The 19,121-nt window shown below is 58.0% G+C and overlaps 1 protein-coding gene across 1 annotated transcript; it reads right to left on the reverse strand.

Annotated features, from left to right (window-relative positions):
• Positions 1–1,244: 1,244 nt before the first annotated feature.
• RASD2 (RASD family member 2) lies at positions 1,245–7,453 on the reverse strand. Its single transcript, XM_004418087.3, has 2 exons — positions 7,168–7,453; positions 1,245–3,381 (listed from the first exon to the last, which is right to left on the reverse strand). Exons 1-2 carry the CDS (start codon positions 7,436–7,438, stop codon positions 2,852–2,854), a joined length of 801 nt encoding a protein of 266 aa, XP_004418144.1. The 5' UTR covers positions 7,439–7,453; the 3' UTR covers positions 1,245–2,851.
• Positions 7,454–19,121: the final 11,668 nt, after the last annotated feature.

Here is a 19,121-nt window from a genome sequence, read left to right on the forward strand (position 1 = left end):
CCCCTTCCTCATCCACATGGAGCTAAGATAGCCTCTGGTTTCGAATCCCCCGTCTGGCACTTCACCAGCCGTGCCATCTTGGACAGATATTGAAAACAGGGTGAACTTGAGGAGCATGTTTCTCGTGGAGATGGACGATACGAGGACGGCACAGATGCGACGTGTAAAGTACGCAGCAGGTGTGCGCTGATTCCCTTCCCCTCCCCCCACCCAGGGAGGACCTCGGCCGAGGTGGCATGTTCAGGGACGCTCAGGGACAAGACCTTCTCCCTCTACCTCCACCTGCCGTCCCCACCCACATCCTCTGACTTCACATGAGGGCACACTCTGATTTTCCAGTGTTTATTAAACACTGTTCGGAAAGTTGTGCGTTGCATCAGCCGTGCACAGACGTGAGCTGTGTTCCGACACTGAGGGTCAACAGTTCAAGTGAGGCTGCCCACTAGCGACATTTGGGCCAGATCATTCTTTATTGTGGGGGCTCTCCTGGGATCTGGAGGGGGTTCATCAGCATCCCTCGCCTCTACCCACCAGATGCTAGTAGAACCACCCCCCAAATCTTAACAACCAAAAATGTCTCCAGGCATTGCCAAATGTCCCCTGGGGGAAAAAAATCGATGCTCTCCAGGAGCCACACAGAACTCGACACATGGTGACCCCAAAGGGCTGACGGTCCGTGGGGGGCCTCTCTGGTGTGACCTGGCCACCCCTCCAGAGGGACACAGACAGCTCAGCACACATAACCCCTGGACGGCCCAGAAGGGCCAGGGCCTAGAGGGGCACAACCTCCTATCTTGGGGTGCCCCCTCCCCCACACAGTGAACCTTGAAGACCCAGTATTGACACGCAGGGTGAGGGCACCACGCAGGTGTAACCCAGGGAGGGAAAGGCCAGCTTTGGTTGGGGGAGGGGGCACACCTCCTCTTGGAAATACAGAAAATACACACGGTCGAGGACACAGCTTAGAAACAAACCCACTTTAATTAGTAGTGTACACAGAGCTCCAGGGCAGGGAGGGCGTGGCTGGGTGAGACCAGGCCACACACCTGTCCTGGCCAAGGTACCTGGTCTGCTTCCAGGGTTCAGGCTGGGGCCGGGCGGGGACACAGAAGCAGGGGCAGGGGGGCTACCTTGAGCAACAGGCACCAGGGCAGGGGTGCAAGGTGTGCAGAGCTGGGGCTGGGGCGTGTGCATATCTGTGTGTTCACGTGTGTGTACATGTATATACATGGGCACAACGTACACAGGACCCACAGGAGCCCTCAAAGCCAGATCTAGGGAGAGTGGCAAGGAGAAGATGCCTCAAATCTCTGAAGGCCCCAGGGGCTGAGGCAGCCTCAGGAGAGGGGCCACATCACGGTGTGTGTGAATGCTCAGACCCGGCCCTGCTTCTGCCACTCACAGACTCGCTGTGTGATCTGGGGCAAGTTACTTACCCTCTCTGGGCCTCAGAAATATTCACTAGATGCACACTAAGGTTCCTTGTAGCCCTAAACTTCAATATTTTCAAGGAGATTAAGATATAAAATGTGTTTAAGAGCTGATGACAAGAGATTTTGGTCTACAGGTTCAAATCCCTGTGCCTGGTGCCCAGCACAGCCCAATCCCAGGCACGAGGAAAAGACACGGGGAGCTTTTCTCACCTCCCTCTCCCAGGCTCAGCTCTGGTGCTCAGCTGTTCCTCCACGCCTCCCAACAGCTGGTGTGCAGAAGGCAGTGGACAGCAGGGACAGGCAGAGGCCAGGTGAGTGAAGGGGCAGAGGCAGGGCTGGGGAGGGCCCCGGGCTTGGGGGCATAAAGTGCGTCGCTCACCGTCTTTGTTTCCCAGCACACAGCGGGCCCCGCGCCCAGCAGGTGCTCAATAAATGCTTGAGGAACAAGCACAGTGGAGGACAGCATAAGTCTCAGCGGAGCCGGGGCTGGGGCTCGTCACTGTCCCCTGAGTCCAGCTGCCTCCTCTGAAATGGGGGCAGGAGGAGGAGGAGCCCAGCCTGCCTGCCCCGCCCGTGCCAGTGTAAACTGTGAAGCTCCGTCCAGCTGCAGACAGGCCACAGGAACCCCACCTGGGAGTGGGGAGGAAGGTGTCCCCAGGGGAGGCCGTGGATCTGAACGAGGGGTCACTGGGCTTTCACAGGACAACGATCTCCATCTCTACCGCTACACACGACATGAGAACAGCTGCAACCACAAAGCACAACCAGCAGACGAGAGGAACCTGGGAGAGGCTGAGGGAGGCGGTCCAGGAGATGGATGCGGTCCAGGAGACGTGGCCCCGCCTCCCTTCAGACACACAAACGCCCCTGCTCAATGTCAGGGATGGCTAGGGGCCAACTTGTGGGGTGGGGGTAGAAACAGCTGAGTCAGAGGGCAAGATTTTCAGGATGGGGGGTGTCTCCCAGCTGCCACCTAAACTAAGCTGGGTCTTACACCAGGACAGCAGCAACCTCCCCCATCTGGCTCTGGGCATTGTTTTTATTCTGTGACTGTTCCAGGAGGTTCTGTTGGATGCAGGAATCACGGCCCCTCTGGCATCGGCATTTCTTACAACCCAAGGACAGGAAGGCTCGGACTGGGGTCCCTGCCTAAGCCCAGATGTCTCCCGACCTTGTCTCCCGCCCCGCAGAGACCCATCTCCCCATGGAGGAGATGAAACCGCGGGGCCGCCGTGGAGAAGAGGGATCCAAGGGAAGTGGAGAGAAGGCAGGAGAATGTACAGAGGTTAGAGGCTGGGGTCCTCTGGGCTGGCGCCAAAGGTCTTTGAACACGACTGCCGTGGGGTCTCGTTGGGAGGACGCGGGCAGTGGGCATCTGGGGCCACCTCTCGTAAGGCACTGCCCGGCCTCCCTCCCGCTCACTGGATGGTGCATTTGTCCCGCTCTCGGGCCTGGCCCTCCCGAAGGACTTTGGCCTTGATGTACTTGAGGTCACTGTTGACGCTGGGGCGGCGGGCGAAGGGCGACACCATGCCATAGGCGTCCATCTCCTTGACGCGGCGCATGCAGAAGGGCCGGGGGTGGAAGGCCTCACCGTACTGCACGGAGATCTTGCGGTGCAGGGCGGGGCTCATCTCGTGCGGCAGCTTGGCCATGCTGAAGAGCACATAGAACATCTCGTCCACGTTGGTGTTCTTCTTGGCCGAAACCTCGAAGTAGGCGCAGTTCTCGTCGCCCGACACCAGCAGCTCGGCCTCCGTGGCGGGCACCTGGCGGCACAGCTCGCCGTGGTCGTTCTTGTTGCCGCAGATGACCATGGGCAGCTCGGCCGCCTCCTTGGTCTTGTTCTTCAGGCAGGACTTGACCTCCAGGATCTGCTTCTGGAGGCGCTTGACCTCATCGAAGGACTCCCGGTTATCCAGGCTGAACACCAGGATGAAGACGTCGCCTGCAGGAGAGAAACCCAGGCGGTGAGTCCACAGCCGGCTCCGGACCGCCCCTCCCCGCTCTCTCGACTGCCCGCTCTGCCTGACCCATCGTCCTGACAGCTGATGTTCACGGATGCGCTGAGCCCTTCACACGGCGTCACTTAACCCTCCAGCGGCTCTAGGGAAGAGGTGCATTATTCTCCCATTTTCCCGAGCAGGAGACTGACGCCCAGAGCATTAAATCCCCTGTCACGTAGCTAGTATGGGGCACAGCCTGGTTCAAACGCAGTTAATTCACCCTACACTCCCGGGAGCTGCAGGGCTGGAGACGGGTGAGTGAGCTGTGCACTTGTGCACACTGTGTCTGAATAATAATAAAGACTATTTCCATGAGGGCAGGGGTCTTGCGTGTCTTGTTCAATGCACATCCCCAGGGCCTGGAATAGCACCTACTGCATGGGAGGACCTCAGAGCGTCGACGTCAGGCAGGCTAGGTTTATGTCCTGCCTCCTCCACTTAGTAGCCACGCAGCCTTGAGTGGGTCACACAACCTCTCTAAACCTCAGTTTCCCCATCTGTCCCATGTGGATGAAATCCTGCCTTGCAGGATGATTTTGATGGTTTCACGAGATAACGAATGGGCCGAGGCATGCTCAGCGATATTAGGTCTCAATAATGACGATGAGAACGAGTCCCTGTGAGCGCCCGCATGGGTCATGGGCTGTGTGCCCACTTTCTCCCCCGACTCCTCCCAAAACCCCTGAGAGGAAGACTTCATTACCCTCCTGTTATAGGTGAGCAATCTGAGGCTCAGAAAGGGCGAGCAACCTGCCCAAGATCACACAGCTCGAACGTGGCCAGGCCGAGATTTGGACCCGATTCTGTCTTCACCTAGCTCGTGCCCGGCACACAGTGGGTGCTCTCTGCTTCTTGCATAAATCACGGATGAATAAGTGAACGCTGGCCTCCAAGGCCCACGCTATCCCTGCTACAGCTCACTGCATCTGTCAAGACGGGGCTTTGACTCTGAAACAGGGACAATTTGCAGAGGTGGCAGAGGCGGCGGGGAGGGCAAGAGAGGGCTGGTGCCCCCACCCAATTTCCAGATCTTACTACAGTGAGCATAGCCTCATGCTCAAAGCACCTTCCACACTTTAGCTTAAACTCTTAAGCACCTGTGGGGAGATGTCAAGATCCGTTTTACAGACAAGGAAACTAAGGCTCAGTGGCGTTGGTGACTGGCCCTAGTTCTCAAGAGGGGAAGCCAGCTGCCCATTCCTCTGGGCCCTCAGAACACGCCATTTGCCCCCCATAGTAGCACATGCCACATTCAGCACTGTGTCTGGCCAATGGTGTGCTCCAAACAGTCAGATCTGGGGCAAAGGGAGACTTCATCACCCCTCCTCGCCTCCCAGAGCCCAGCGCACAGTAGCTGCTCACAAAGCCAGATGAATGGACAGGATGGGGGGGAATGAATGACGGGGTGAGCTGTTTAGAAAGGCAGTGCCAGCCTGGCAACTGTTTCTGCTCGGGCTGCCACACCCTGTCCCGATAGGCTAATCCTGGGCCCCCGAGGGCTCGGTGGCCTTGACATATTCAAATGCAAGACCGCGATGCCAAGCTGCAGAGACGGCCGGCTGGCAGCTGGAAGGAGAGCTGGCGGCGGAATTGATGGCTCTCAGAATCTCCTGTGCACCAGCACCAGGCTGGAAAATGAGGCCCGGGGTCGGGGAAGGAAGAAAGCAGGCAGCCGACAGATGTGCTCAGAATGATGTGCGCATGTTAAGAGAGACAGACGAAAATGCTCTATTATGAGGATACAAATACCACTGTCAGTGTGCTCATGGGGGGTCCAGAGAGTCCACACCAGACAGAGGGGTGGCCACCTCCCGGGAGGGGGCAGGAGCCCGGGGTTGGGGGCATGGGGCAAGCGGGCTTTTTAGCCTCATCTGTATGTTTAAAGGAAGGTGTGAGTGTATTATTTGTGTAATTAGAAACTAATTTTGGGGGGCCGGCCCAGTGGCGTAGTGGATAAATTTGCACACTCCACTTCGGCAGCCCAGGGTTCGCTGGTTCGGATCCCGGGGCGCGGACCTACACACTGCTCATCAAGCCATGCTGTGGAAGCGTCCCACATACAAAATAGATGAAGATGGGCACAGATGTTAGCTCAGGGCCAATCTTCCTCAGCAAAAAAAAAATGATAATAATTAATTTTGGAAGTATGCACATGGTCCCTTCCCACCTCTCCTTCCCCTCCCTCTGACATTAGCCTAGTTTATATGGTGGGCGCCCAGTCCCCTCCCCGAGGCAGGGAATGCTGACATCCCTCTAACACCCACCACGCACTGGAAGCACCCTCCACGCCCTTCCTTTCAGTCCTCAAGGCTGCACTGGGGAGGAGCAGGGCCATGCCCGGCGTGCAGCTGGGGAGACTGAGAGCCAGACCTCTGGTCACACGTCTGAACCACCACGCAGTGAAGCCAGGACTGGAACCCAGGTCATCCCAGGGCTCCTACCCACACACTCCCTCTCCAAAATACGGGGTGGGGCTGGGGGAGGTCCAAGTGCAATCTGGGTCAGAGGTCAGCAAGGACAGCCTGGAGAGGAAGCGTCTTCCCTGGGACACTCAAGGAGGGCCTGGGCTGGGGTGGGGGTGGGGCAGGCATGGCATGAGTTTCTCGGTGCAGAAGTATCTCGATTTGGGGGGTTGCTTTGTGACGGCTGGAGGGTTACTCACTCTTCCTTCCCTCCATCGCTGCCCAGCAGTGGGAGGGGACAGCTGGGAAAGGACCCTGCATGGCCGTAGCAGGCACACTGTAAATGCTGGTTACCTTTGGACCAACAGCTACTGAGCACTCCTATGTGCTCACCACGCTCTTTACAGATAGTGACCATTTCACTCTCACAGTGACCTCTGGGATGGGTGCCAGTGTGATGCCAATGTACAGACGAGAACACTGAGGCACAAAGAGATAAAGCCACTTGCCCAGGGGTACAAAACCAGGGAGCAGTGGAACCACGACAGGACCCATGCAGACCGCGGGTCTCTTAGCTCCACGTGGAGGTGCTGGAGTAATGTAAGGATGGCCCAGTCCCACGTCTCCCCTTGCTCCCTCAATCCAGACAATCTCCCTCTCCCTCCCCATTACCCCCCTCCCAGCAGGACCAAGAGGCTACAGGAAAGCTTGGTGGTAAAGCATGAGAGCCAGACTGCCATCTACCAGCTGTGTTACCACCTGGAGTAACTTAACCTCTCTGGGCCTCAGTCTCCCCACTTGTAAAATGCAGGCGAAAACCTATCTCCTTGGTTGGTTGTGAGGATTACATAAACACATGCCCAGCTCTAAGAACAGGCTGGGCACATGGCTCTTGATAAGTGTTAGCTACTGTGATTACTACCGAGCCCCCAGCACGGGCAGAGCCCCTGGCTGCCCTTTGGCTGACCACTGCCCGGTCCTGCCCCTACCTCTCTGAGAGGTGGCAAAGGTCTGGGATGTCAAGAGACCTGAGCCCAGCAGACTGACCACAGGCCCCAGAGCTCTGCTGAGTCACCTCCCGCAGGAGGAAGCAGCAGCCCCTGGGTTTCCCGGAGAGGACTGTCTCCAGTGCACCTCTGCAGCATTCCTGATCCGGAAGGCAGCACGTGCATCATGAGTAACCGATCCAGGCAGACAGAATGGACTCCGGGCCCCAACTCCACCATTTGCCTGGCCAAGCAGCAACACTTCATCTCAGACGACAGATACACAAGTGCTCTGCAAACTGTAAAGTGCCGAGCACACACCCCCACCCCAGGCACCCACCTGTGAGGATGGAGAGCCTGCGCATGGCGGGGAAGGGGTGGTTGCCGGACGTGTCCAGGATGTCCAGCTGGTACATGTCGCCACGGATGTTGTAGACCTTGCGGTGGAAGTCCTCGATGGTGGGTGTGTACTGGTCCTCGAAGCGGCCGTTGAGGAAGCGGGAGACGATGGAGCTCTTGCCCACCCTCGAGGCGCCCAGCACCACCATGCGGTAAGAGTTCTTGGCAGGCACGCTGAGCGCGCAGTTCCCGCTGGACAAGGTCTTCATCATGGCTCGGGGCTGCAACAGAGAGCGGGAGCAGGTGTCAGGAGGCCCTGGATCGCTGGAGGCCTCCGCCTCCTCTGCACGGCTCCTGTCTGGGGCTCAGTTTTCTGGCTGTAAAATGGGAACGCTGCACTAGGGGCTCTCCAAGGGGCCTGCAGTTCTGCCCGCTCATTCCTTCATGCCCTCTCTTGTTGCTTTTCTCCCTCACCCACTCATTCATTCACTCCCTTATTCACCCCAGCACGGGACTTCTGGGGCTCAGCTCCTCACTTTACCCCTAACTCCCTACTGCTCTTGGGCAAGTGCTTAACTTCCCTGGGAGTCACTCTTCTCGTCTGTCAAATGGACTCAACTCACGGGGCTGTGGTAAAACGCTCAGTGTACGGCAAGGTCTCAAAAATGCTAACTCTAGTAGAACCCGTTCTCTCCCTGGTGTCTCCATCCTTTCCAGCTCTGGCCTCTCGGGAGCCCGTGCCTGCAGGACACCACCCAGGGACGGCACCAGAGAGCTTGCCTTCAGCACGAGCGTGGGTGCCAAGGCCCTTCAGCCCCCCAGGAAGAAGGGAAAGGCCATGTCCAGACCACCTCCTCCACGCCCAGGGCCTGGGCTGCCCCACGATTTTCGCCCCCCAGGCCCTGGGAGTTTGCCCACCTCCAGGAGACCCAGAGACCTGGGCTAGGGGATGTGGGTCAGGGAAATGACCCGTGAGTGACTCAAGTCCTTCATAGCTCCAACGGTTTATGGTTCTGGAGCACACCCAGAACTTTCCATGAGAGCCTCCTGGCCTTGCGGAAGAGGTTGAAATGGATCCAAGCTCCAAACCCCAAGTGGAGACAAAGCAAAGCTCCAGAGGCTCCAGCAGGCCCTCCCCAAAGGCCATTCACAGCCCAGCCCCCTTTCCGATTTCAGCACCCACCAGAACCACCACCCCTGAGCCCCAGTGGCCCTAGTTAGCGTGAGCTCTGCTGAAACCTGCCCCTGCTCCTTAGCTTACGCCAGTCTACCTCCCGAAACACCCTCTTCCGTTCACGTTTCAGGCCCTGGCTCAAATGCCGCCTCCTCCCTGAAGGCTTCCCTGACTTCCTACCCCGCCCCAGCAGGAATCTCTCCCCTCTCTAGAGAAGAGGAACCACATACGGGTAGAGGCCTGCTGAAATATCCATCCCCTCTGCTCTCAGCGGGCTGCCATACGTGGTTGTGTGGGCTGGGCACTGCACCAGGCACTTGGTTGGGTGGGAAAGTGGGGGCCGTCTTTGCGGAGTTCATCTGCTCAGAGAAGGCACTTTTTTTCAATGTGCACAAAGGGCTGTGCTAACCACGACTGGTCCCCACGCCTGGAGGCCCCAGGTCAGGAGCCTGGAGTGCCTCCCCCGTTCACCTGAAGGCTCTCTCCAACACCATAATGTTGTATGTCTGCCATGAGGCTAAGAGACTTGAGGTGGCGATACCTCCTGCGGGCGAGTCCTGTTCAGGGCACTCAGGCCTCCACACCTGCTTGCCCTGCCCCATTGAGAGCCGCTGTGCAGTAAACCAGCTCTCAAAAACACATTTCTAGAAAGCTCTGATCAGTAGTGCTTGTCAATTTCCATGGCTTACATCCTCCCACCACGGCCAGCTCCCAGCTACCAGGATGACCTCCGTGAATGAAGGGACGCATGCCATGAGCCCGCTCAGCACCCCGCGGACCCTGGCCTGGAGTCGTGACAACAGTCACCATTGACCAAGCCTGTGCCACGCGCCAAGCACTGTGCTAAGGATAGGACAGTAATAAAAGCTGACATTTATTTTGCAGCTAATAGATGCCAGAGTCCTCTAAGTGCTGAACATGTAATAACCCACTTCACCCCTCAGTAACCCTAGAAGGTAGGTGGAGTTATGCCAATTCACAGATGAGGAAACTGAGGACCAGAGAAGTTTAGTGACTTGCTCGCGGTCACACAGCCAGTAACCAGCAAAGGAGGGATTTGAGCCCAGGCAGTCAGCCCCGTGCTATGGAGTCTCCCCACCACCTCCCTACCGGGTACATATCATCCTCTCTTGTCACAAATAAAGACCCTGACGCTTAGAAGTCTACGTGACTGGCCCATTTAGTTAACAAGGGAGCAGGGACAGCCACGCCAAGCCTAAGACCTCCACATTCCCTCCCAGTTTATGCTTGAAGCCATCTCTCACTTTATCCCACAGGGTTTCAGTGCCGTACAGACAACAGGCGCTCAATAAATGATCTATGAATGAATGGAACAAGTGGCTCTGCCTTTGGAGCTTGCCCGAAGCCTCCTTCTGGGGCCTTCTCCCTCGATCCCAGCCCTGCCTGCTGGCCCAGGAGCTGTGCTGAGGAGGGTCTCGGCACCCTGGGCACACCCATGGGCAGGCAGTGGGGAGAGGGGGCTGTAAGATCATCACCAGGGAACCCTTCTCAGTCTCCTTCGGGGCTGGGCAAGCTGGCCTGGGCCTCCAGCAGAGATGGGGAAAAGTGGCCCCACGCCATGACAGCCCCATCCCCAGGTCCCTCAGCAGGGAGCTTCACTCTGCTGCTGGGCCCCTCTGTCTAGACAGACAGAGGAGGAGACCAGCAGCCCCCAGGGACAGTGTTTCTCTCCATCACCGCCTGCCCCAGCCTCTAGCCAAGAGCCCCTGGGACAGACGTGCTAATACCAGTGACTGAAGGGGCCTGAGGAAGTCAGAGAGGAGGCAGGGAGCCAGAGAGAAGAGACCGGGAGTCCGAGAGAGGAGGCAGCCAGTCAGAGAGAGGAGGCAGGAAGGCAAAGAGAGGCAAAGGAGAAAAAAAAATATGCGGCTTTCATCTCTGAGAGGACTGTGAGTTTCACATGGCCCCAGCCACGTGGGGCTGTGTGAGGCGCCCAGACACCTGGACACCAGGTGACAGCGCCACCACGGGTTCCGCCTCCCACCCCCACATCTTTCTTCCCTCTCCTCCCCCAGAGGAGGCCCTGTGGGCAGCGCTGTGGGCACAACTTCCCTCCTCCTCTGCTGCCTGCTCTCCTCTCTCCATCCTCAGCCAGGCTGACCCCACAGTGAGGAGCAGACAGGCATCAGAGTTCAAAGAGCCCTTGGAGAGTATAGAGTCCACCCTGGAGGCCCAGAGAGTGGTTAACGGGGACCCTAGGGCCATTCTAAGGGCACCTGGGAGGCAGAAAGTCCTGGAGCAGAGATGTAGTGGGGCCACCCTGGACGAAGAGTAGCCACAGCTAGGCAGCTTACATCATGCTGGGTGCTTTGTGCCCCTCATTCCAATGACTTCACAACAGCCCCATCAAGAGCGGACCGCCATTGACCCTCTGGACCGATGGGGACACTGAAGCTCCGAGAGGCTGAGTCACTGGCCCAGGTCACAGATGACTGGCTGGGCCAGGATTAGAATCAGGCCGGCTTCAAAGTCTGGGCTCTTACCTTGATGAAAACCCACCCCCTGGCCAAAACCAGAGTCTTTTTCAAAACAGTATCTGACTCAGTGAGCCTCAGCTGGTGTCAGGCAGGGAGGGACCCCTGAGGCCTATTCCACGCTCATTCCCTCTCTCTCCCTACAAGCAGCTGGGGGGGGGGCGGCACCCTGCCCAGGACTCTCCCCCAAACCCTGCCCACCAGCTCCCAGCAAATGCATCTGTGGGTTTACCCGCTTCTCCGCCCTCGAGGCCCTCCCCCCGGGCTTGCCTGGAATACAGAGGGTGAGATGGTCGAGGACGGCAGGACGAGAGTGGACGCATCCTCCTCTCCGTGAGTGCCCCAGAGCTAGTTTCCCGGCACTGGCCCTCTTTCCCTCCCTCCCTCCCACACACCTCAAGCCTCCTCCATCAGCGCACACTCCAGCCTCTCTGCACACACTTGTATTCACCGGCCTCCAGGCCCACACTGAGGGCAGTCCTGGGGGCTTTGCAAAATCAACCTCACCACCCTTGACGGCGCGGGATGGTAGAAAGCAGGCAGGCATCAGCTTTCGGCAGACCAGCTCTGCCTCTCGCCAGCTCAGCCACCTTGGGGAAACGGCCTGGCCTGACAGGGCTGGTCATCTATCACACGTGACGGTCAAAACAACCCCACAGCGCGGCCCTGAGAGTTCAGGGGGAAAGTCAAGAGGCTCATACAGCCCCTGGCACCCAGCAAGCAGGCTCCTTTCTTTGTGGCACTTCCTCTTGGTATCAAGGGGCTGTCTGGGGCCGCCAGGTGGGGCAGGCCTGGAGCGCAGGCAGAGGTCTTGGGGGACCCCGTCTTGTCTCTCTGACGCCAGGGGAAGCCTGAATCACGGGCTCCTGAGCTGGCAGCGCCCTCCCAGCCCGGCCTCCTATCTCCCATGATGTCTTGGACAACATCCTTTGTCATCCTCCCAGTGCTGTGGGCAGAGGGAGGAGAGGTCAGAGACAGCCCCTCAGAGGCAGGGGCCCTCTGACCAGCTGAGCACAGGAAACCCTTCCTGGGAAGGAAACCTTACTCCTTGCACCAACCCAGAAAAAAGCTCAAGGAACTGTGGACAAGGAAGGCGCTCCTTAATCTTCCCTCCTCAAAGGAGGTGCTCACCAGGGCTGGGGGGCCACCAGCTGGCCCCATCCCAGCCCACCCTCAGTCCAGGTTTGCAGGCTGCAGCTGGCTCAGGAAGCGGGGTGGGGGTGTTCGGGGAAGCGAGGTGTCTCTTCCTCCGGAGCCTCAGTTTCCACACACTTAAATGGGCTATTACTCCAGATCTCTTAAATGGAAAGCTCCCAGCAGCAAATCTGGCGCACGGCAGAAGCTCAGTAAGTCTTTCTTGCCTGGGATAAGTAAAGGGCCTAGCCCCCAGCCTGACACAGTAAGTGCTCAACGAACTTAATTTTCTCTAGACATGCAGAGGTCCCGGATGATCCCGGCACGTAGTAGGTGCTGCATCAGTTTAACTCTCCCTCGCCATGTAAAGCGTCACCTAGCCTTCCTCCGACAAGCCTCAAACCTCTGTTCCCGGCTTTCCCACTTCACCCCGCTCCCCACTTCTGGCGGGATGTCTCGCTCCTACCTGGGAACGGCGGCCCGGGCCTCTGGCACGGCTCGGAGGGCTGCCTGGAAGCGCCTGGAGGTGCGAGGAACCGCCTGCCTCTCCGGCAGCCGCCGCCGAGCTTTCCGGGGTCTGCGGCGGCTCCCGGGTCACTGCGCCGGGCTCCTCCTCTGCGCGGCTCGGGGCGCCGGGCTGGGCGCGGCCGGGCGAGGGGGCACGAGGAGCCGGAGCCCCATGGGTGGGTTCCGAGGGCTCGGCAGGGCCCGGGCGCCGGGCGGGCTCCGGCTCGCCGCCGCCGGCCCGGCCCTGCCCCGACCCGGGGGACTCCCGCTGAGCCAGGTGCCCAGAGGAGCGGGGACGTCCGATGCTGGGGTCCCCGCCTGGGGCTCTGGGGAGGAGGGGAGGGCGGTAGGGGCGACTCCGGGGCTTAAAGAGGGTCCTAGAGACTCCTGGAGGGTCCTTTGGAGGTGACTGTGTGTGCGTGCGTGTGTGCGTGTCCCGGGCGGGCGAACCCACCCTGGCCGCCTATGCTCCCTTCTCTGCCCGCCCCAAAGGGAGTCGCTCGGGTTGGGGGCGGTTCAGCCGCGGCCTCCTCCTCTGCCCGCAGCTCTGCAGCTCGCCCCGCGACAGGGAAGGCTCCTTTCTCCCTGCGAGGCGACGCCAGCAGAAGGAGGAGCAGGGCGCTCAGCTCCGCGCGCGTGTGGGAGGGGGCCTTGAACGCCGCCCCAAGGCTTCGCAGCTCCGGGTTAGCCTCACACCGGCTCCTCCTCCCCCTGTGCCCCCTCTGGCCCCCGGAGAAAGCGAACTTTCTGCGGGGCCCCGCCTCCTGCCTCCTTCTCTCTCCCGGAGGCGAACGCCTCTCCTTCTCCCGCAGAGCGAGGTCAAGGGTCCCTCCCAAAAGTGGTGGGAGCCCAGGCTCCCGATGGCGGTCCTAGCGGCAGAAGCCCAGCTCAGGCCTGGGCGCCCTCTGCCGCCCCAGCGAGCGGCCCCCCGCAGCCCCGTGGCCCGTCGCCCGCACGCCCCCCCCCGCGGCCAGCTAGCAGCGGGTCCCGCCGCCCCGCGCCCGCCTCTGCCTCCCGGAGCCCCGCCCCTCACGGCGCTCGGCCAATGGGCAGCGGGTCCCAAGGCCTGACCCCGCCCACCCCGCCCCGCCCCGCCCGCGGCCGCGGGCGCCGCAGTCTGGAGCTCCGCGTGCCCGGGCGCGTGGGGCCGGGGCCGCTAGGGGCGGGGGCGGCCGGGGTGCGGGGCGCGCGCACCGTGACCGGAAGGCGACACGGGCCTGGGAGACTGACATCTGCGCATGCACTCACACGCACACCGCCTCGGCCGCAGGTGTCCCGCGAGGGTGTCCCCACCAGACGCCCGGGCCCCAGCCGCTCGCGGTGGGTGGGCTCGCAGCCCGCGCGCACGGCTCCGCGCTCTCCTCCTTCGCGGAAACCCCTGGGCGCCCTCCCAGGTGCCCAGCCTGCCCGCCCCGACCCGCCGCTTCCCTCCCGAGGTCTCGGTGCCCGCGGAACCCCATGGCCTGGCATATGGGCCGCCCACGTGCGGCCAGGAGGGGCCGCGGAGTCACCTTGCCCTGGCGCGACTGGGTGGAGGTCTGCGTGGTGTGCAGGTCTGGGAGAGCACTGCAGAGAAGCCCTGCCCGGACGGACCTGGTTCCCTTGGACAGCGCCTCTCTGCCTCCATTCTCCCCACCTTGAACCAGGGCAGACATCAGTCCTTCTTCTTGTGCCATATCTAGACACCTCTTATTACTTGATACGTATTTTCTTTAAATCCAGGACCCACTTTTTCCCCCTTAAACGCTTTTTTTAGAGAATCGTTATATCACTGCCTTAAATGGGAAACCAGTATCACTTGCCATAAATAGAAGGTAAGAATAAAAATAAGCACAAGGAAAACAAAGCAAGATTATTAAGCTCTAGCTGGAAGCTGTGACCTGCCAAGGCTTGAGATGTGCCCTTGGTGGAAAAGGGAGATTGGCAAGGTTGGGTGAGGCGTTAAACACCTATTGGCACCCGACAGAGACTTTCTCCTTCAGGGTATCAGGAGGCTTAAAAGAGCATGTTCTCACTGTGTGATGCAGTAAAGGGATGCAATACTGTGTCTGTCAAACATATTTTGTACCAGCTGGGGAACTGTTCCTCACTTCCAGAAACCTGGTTCCCCGGGGAAGTCTGCCAATCTCCTCCCGCCCCCAGACCTATCCTCCCCTCTTGGTGATAGGCAGTGGGGGTCTAGGGGACACCAAGCTGAGGGTCCAGCTCCTTTGGGTAAGAGATTGGCATTCAAGTTCTCCCTCTGTAGCCACCCAAAGATTTGGCCCTGGGCCTGTCATGGAAAGTCTCTGGGCCTTGGCTGTGTCATCTGTAAAATGGGCATGATATGCTAGTCCACAGAGTGACAGAAGTGCTAAAATGGCCTTGGACTTTGTAGAAAGTGGCTTGCTCTGCTTGTCCCGGTGAGGTCCTGAGATTCTCCAGGGAAGTTAACAGAGAAGATTGGGCAGGTAGAGGTGGGGGGCACAGCACCTGCCTGCTCTACTTTGCTTAATCTCCTAACCGCAGGATGTGAAATCTAGGCCTCAGAGGGGCTAAGGGACCTGCCCTAGGTCGCCCAGCCGGCAAGTGGCAGGATTCCAGCCCAGCGCACTTTCCACATGCAGACTTTGCTTCTAGGAACTGGCTTCAGCCCAGGAGGGTTTGTGCTCAGCTTGATGCACAGAGGCTGTGAGCCTTGAGCTGGCCGTGAACTTGGCAGCGGGAGGCAGAAAGGGTGGCATGCTTCACCTGGAGGGCTGGGGTCAGGAGGACTCAGGCCACTGGGCAGGTTCCCCCACCTCCACCCCAGAAACGTGGCAGGCGGCCAGCTCCAAGCCGGCCCAGGAACCCATTACCTGCTGCTTCAGCCGAGTCCTCCACCCTGACTGGGTCACGCTCCACTGACCATATCCCCACTTGAGGGGAGCTGCACGTGGAGCTGTGGGGCCCCAGGAGACTCACCTGCCCCTGCCCGCCCCCCAGGCAGAATGGCGCAGTCAGTAAGCAGATGCACATGAAGGACTGATGCCCGAGGAAGCTCCATGTGGCAAGAGTGCACCTCCCTGTGCCCGCTTTTCTATCCTCCCCTCATTAGCCTCTCATCTCACATGGACCATTTGTTGTCGCCATCTCCTTCCTGACTGGGCTCCCTGTCACCCCCCTCTCCCATAACCCGTGACCACTTTCATCTTTTTCTAAACGTGCCACCCTCTGCTTGAGAATTTCAATGGCTCCCCGTTGCTTAAGATATAAAATCTAAAGTCCTTAGCTCAGCATACAAGGTCTCCAGCCAGGACCATACCATCCACCATCAGCCTGCATTTCAGCTAAATCAAACCACTGCCGGGACCCTAAAGAAGCTGGCATTTCCCTCCTCCGGGCCTTTGTGTATGCCGATGCCTCTGTCTGGGATAACTTTTGTTCTATCTTTACCCATTGAAATTCCACACATCCTTCAAAGCAATGTCCGTGCTTTTCCCCCAAAGCCTCCTAGTCTTTCTAACGGTGTGAATCGCATCCTCTGGCTCCCATGACAACAAAACCTGGCTCTTGCTCTGTGGGTAACTCACCACCCCTTTAAGCTCAGTTTCTTCACCTGTAAAGTGGGTGTTATAATAGTAGCTACCTCTTGGGTTGTCAGGAGGATTAAAATATACTGTAAAGTGCCTCGCATTGGGGGCCTTGCATACAGTGGCCTTCGTCATGATTACTTCCTCTGTGGCCCGTGTCACATCCTGCCTCACGCTTTGGACACATGCCTTGTCACACCCATTGGCACGTGAGCTCCTTGGAGTGGGGACCAAGCCTGATTCATCTTCGTGTTCCCACGTTATTAAGGGCAGCGTCTTGCACATGGTGAGTTTTTAATAAATGCTTATTGAATTGTGCTCGGCTGAACAGCCTCGGAGCAGAAGAAATGCACAAGCTCTCCTTGGAGACAAGAGGAAGGGGAGGGCAGACACAGCGAGGCCAAGTTGCATTCAGTCCTCCTCACAGCCCCACTTACAGAAGGGAAAGCTGAGGCTCAGGGAGGCTGTTCAAAGCCAGGCAGCTCATAGAAGGTGAGCTGGGATCTGAAAGACATTTCTCCGAAGGGAAATAAGGTATTTGCCCAATCGATGTCCTGTCACATCCCCGGCAGCTTTTCTGGAACAGTGATTCCCATCCCTGGTGAGCATAAGAATCACCTTGGGGAGCTTTTAAATGATAACAAAGCCCAGGTTCCCACTCAGAGATGCTGATTTAATTGCTCTGGGGGCGGGCCTGATACCCACACTGTTTAAAGCTCCTCCAAGTGTTTCTAATGTGCAGCCAGAGTTGCCAGAGCAGTGGTTCTCCAAGTGTGGCCCCTGGACCAGCAGCATCAACGTCTTCTGAGACTTGTTACGAATACAGGTCCCAGCCCAGACCACTGAATCTGCAGCTCTGGGGCGGGGCCCAGCTATCTGGGTTTTAACCAGCCCTCCTGGTGATTCTGATGACGCCAGAGTTTGAGAACTACTGACTGGAAGAGTAGACTTAGCAAAACCTTAGCGGTCATGTGGCCCAACCTTCCTGTTTTGCAGACAAACAGATGGTTTTTGGCTTGACCAAGTTCAACATTTGTTAATGGCAGGCTAGGCCCAGAGCCCAGGTCCCGACTCCCAGCACAGTGCTCTTTCCTGCTGACTGCACCATCCAGGGCTGCACGGCCCCTCACTGTGTCTCCAGCCTCGGTAGGCCCAGGCATCTGGGTGGAGGTCAGTGGGTCACCAGCTGCACAAGCCCAGCTGGTTGAGGAGCACAGGGTCAGGCACCGGCAAGGGCAGAGAACAGTTAGCTGGAACAGACTGGCACTGTGCCTGGCATCACAGGGCCTCGCCAAACATCCCCAGAGGCAGAGTGACAAGGACGGTGACCCAGGCCAAAGGTCAGCAGGAGCGCAGTGGAACCAGCCATGCCCTGTGCCCTTCCCCTCATTTGGCCGCTTCTGCCTCCTGCTGCCTGCGATGCGGTCCCCCTCTCCATCCTCGGAGCCTCATGACCCAACCTTGGTCAGGAGCCTACGTTCTAATCCCAGCTAGACCAGAAGTTTGCTGTGTGACCTTTGAATGGGCTCTTAACCTCTCTGATCCCCATTTCCCAGCACTCTTCCTCCTTACCTCTTATGCTCTAGCCAAAAAGACTGGCTTGAAGCTCCCTAAGCTTGCCAGACGTCTGCACCTCCAGGCCTCTGCACACGCCTGTGCCTCTGCCTGGGAGGCCCTCTTCTCTCTGAGCTGCCACGCAGACTCCTAGTTTTCTTTCTGGAATCAAGCATCTCTGCCTCTGGGAAGCCCTGGCTGCTCCTTCATCTGTGCTCCACGGAGCTGCTCTGCAGGGATTCCTCACTCTCCAGAGTCGTGCCATCCAAATTCAGATATATTTCTGTATGCAACCCTCAGTGTCAGAACTCTTGCTACTCATATCCGAAACTCAGCATCCAAATAGATGAGGCTAGTGCAGCATCCCTCACTCTCTGAACTTGCAGTCTAAACTCTAATGTCCAGAATCAATATCCAAATAGATTTGGAAAGCGTGCGGTTTAATGGTCTGTCTGTGTGTCCTCACCTTCTTTAGCATAGAGATGGTAGCTGTCACATAGCAGGTGTTCAGTAAAAGTTCCATGAATGAATGAATGAATGAATAGTCGTCAGTTTCCTCTTCTTTGCAACAAGAATGTTGGGTCAGATCCTCTCGGAGGCCCCTTCTGATTCCACATTTCTAAGCTGGATGAATCCGACTACCGGTGACTCAGGTGCCTTCTAGCCCATAGGCAGTTTTTATTCACATTAGAAAAAGGTGCTCCAGGCAGAGGCAGCCCCACTCTAAGTCTCACAGCTTTGAGGGGGAAGCACAAGCTGAATTTCCTTAGCTGAGTGCCCTTGAACAGTAAGCAACCTGAACAACCATACAGGGCAGCCCTTCATGACCTCATCTAGTCCTTGAAGAATGTACCACAGGATGGTTTTGCAGGGAGCAGTGATGACCAGGAGGGTGTGATCGGTACACCAGGTTGGGCCAAGCTGAGGGTGTGGCCAGAAAAGAAACAGCCCGAATGGACCAGAGGCTTTTAATTATAATGAGGACTGTTCATGCAGCCCCTGTTCCTCTTAGGCACTGAGTTGGTCCCTGTAGCTAACGGGAATTGGCTCCCATTTTAGCCAGGCCACAACCCTATGTGGGGGTGGCACTATTAGCCTTATTCGTAGATGAGGAAACTGAGGCTGGGGTGGACCTAACTGGCTTAAAGACAGCTGGGCAAGGAGCTGACAGAGCTTGCACTGGAACTAAGTCAGCTTGATGGCAATGGCTGCCCAGGGCTAGGATTTGTTCTCAGATCCTGCAGCAGCAACAACCACAGCTGCTTGTGTGTGTGAAAATGATCATGGCCATATTCTCCATGGATGCTCCCTGTGAGGTAAGCAGGGCAGGGTTTTTGTCCCCATTGTACACGTGACAGAACTGAAGGTCAGAGATGCTCAGTGACTCGCCCAAAGTCACTTGACTAGTAAGAGGCAGAGCCTGGACTGAAAATATCTGGGTCTTTGAACAACTAGTCCTGTAATCTTTTTATGACACTCTGTTGTCTTCTTAAGGCTTGGCCTGCGCATACTATTATAGGGCCTCTCATCCATCCATCCA

Source organism: Ceratotherium simum, chromosome 25 (genome assembly GCF_057802395.1).
Source record: "Ceratotherium simum simum isolate JZ-2026a chromosome 25, ASM5780239v1, whole genome shotgun sequence".
In the NCBI taxonomy this organism is placed as follows: Eukaryota; Metazoa; Chordata; class Mammalia; order Perissodactyla; family Rhinocerotidae; genus Ceratotherium; species Ceratotherium simum.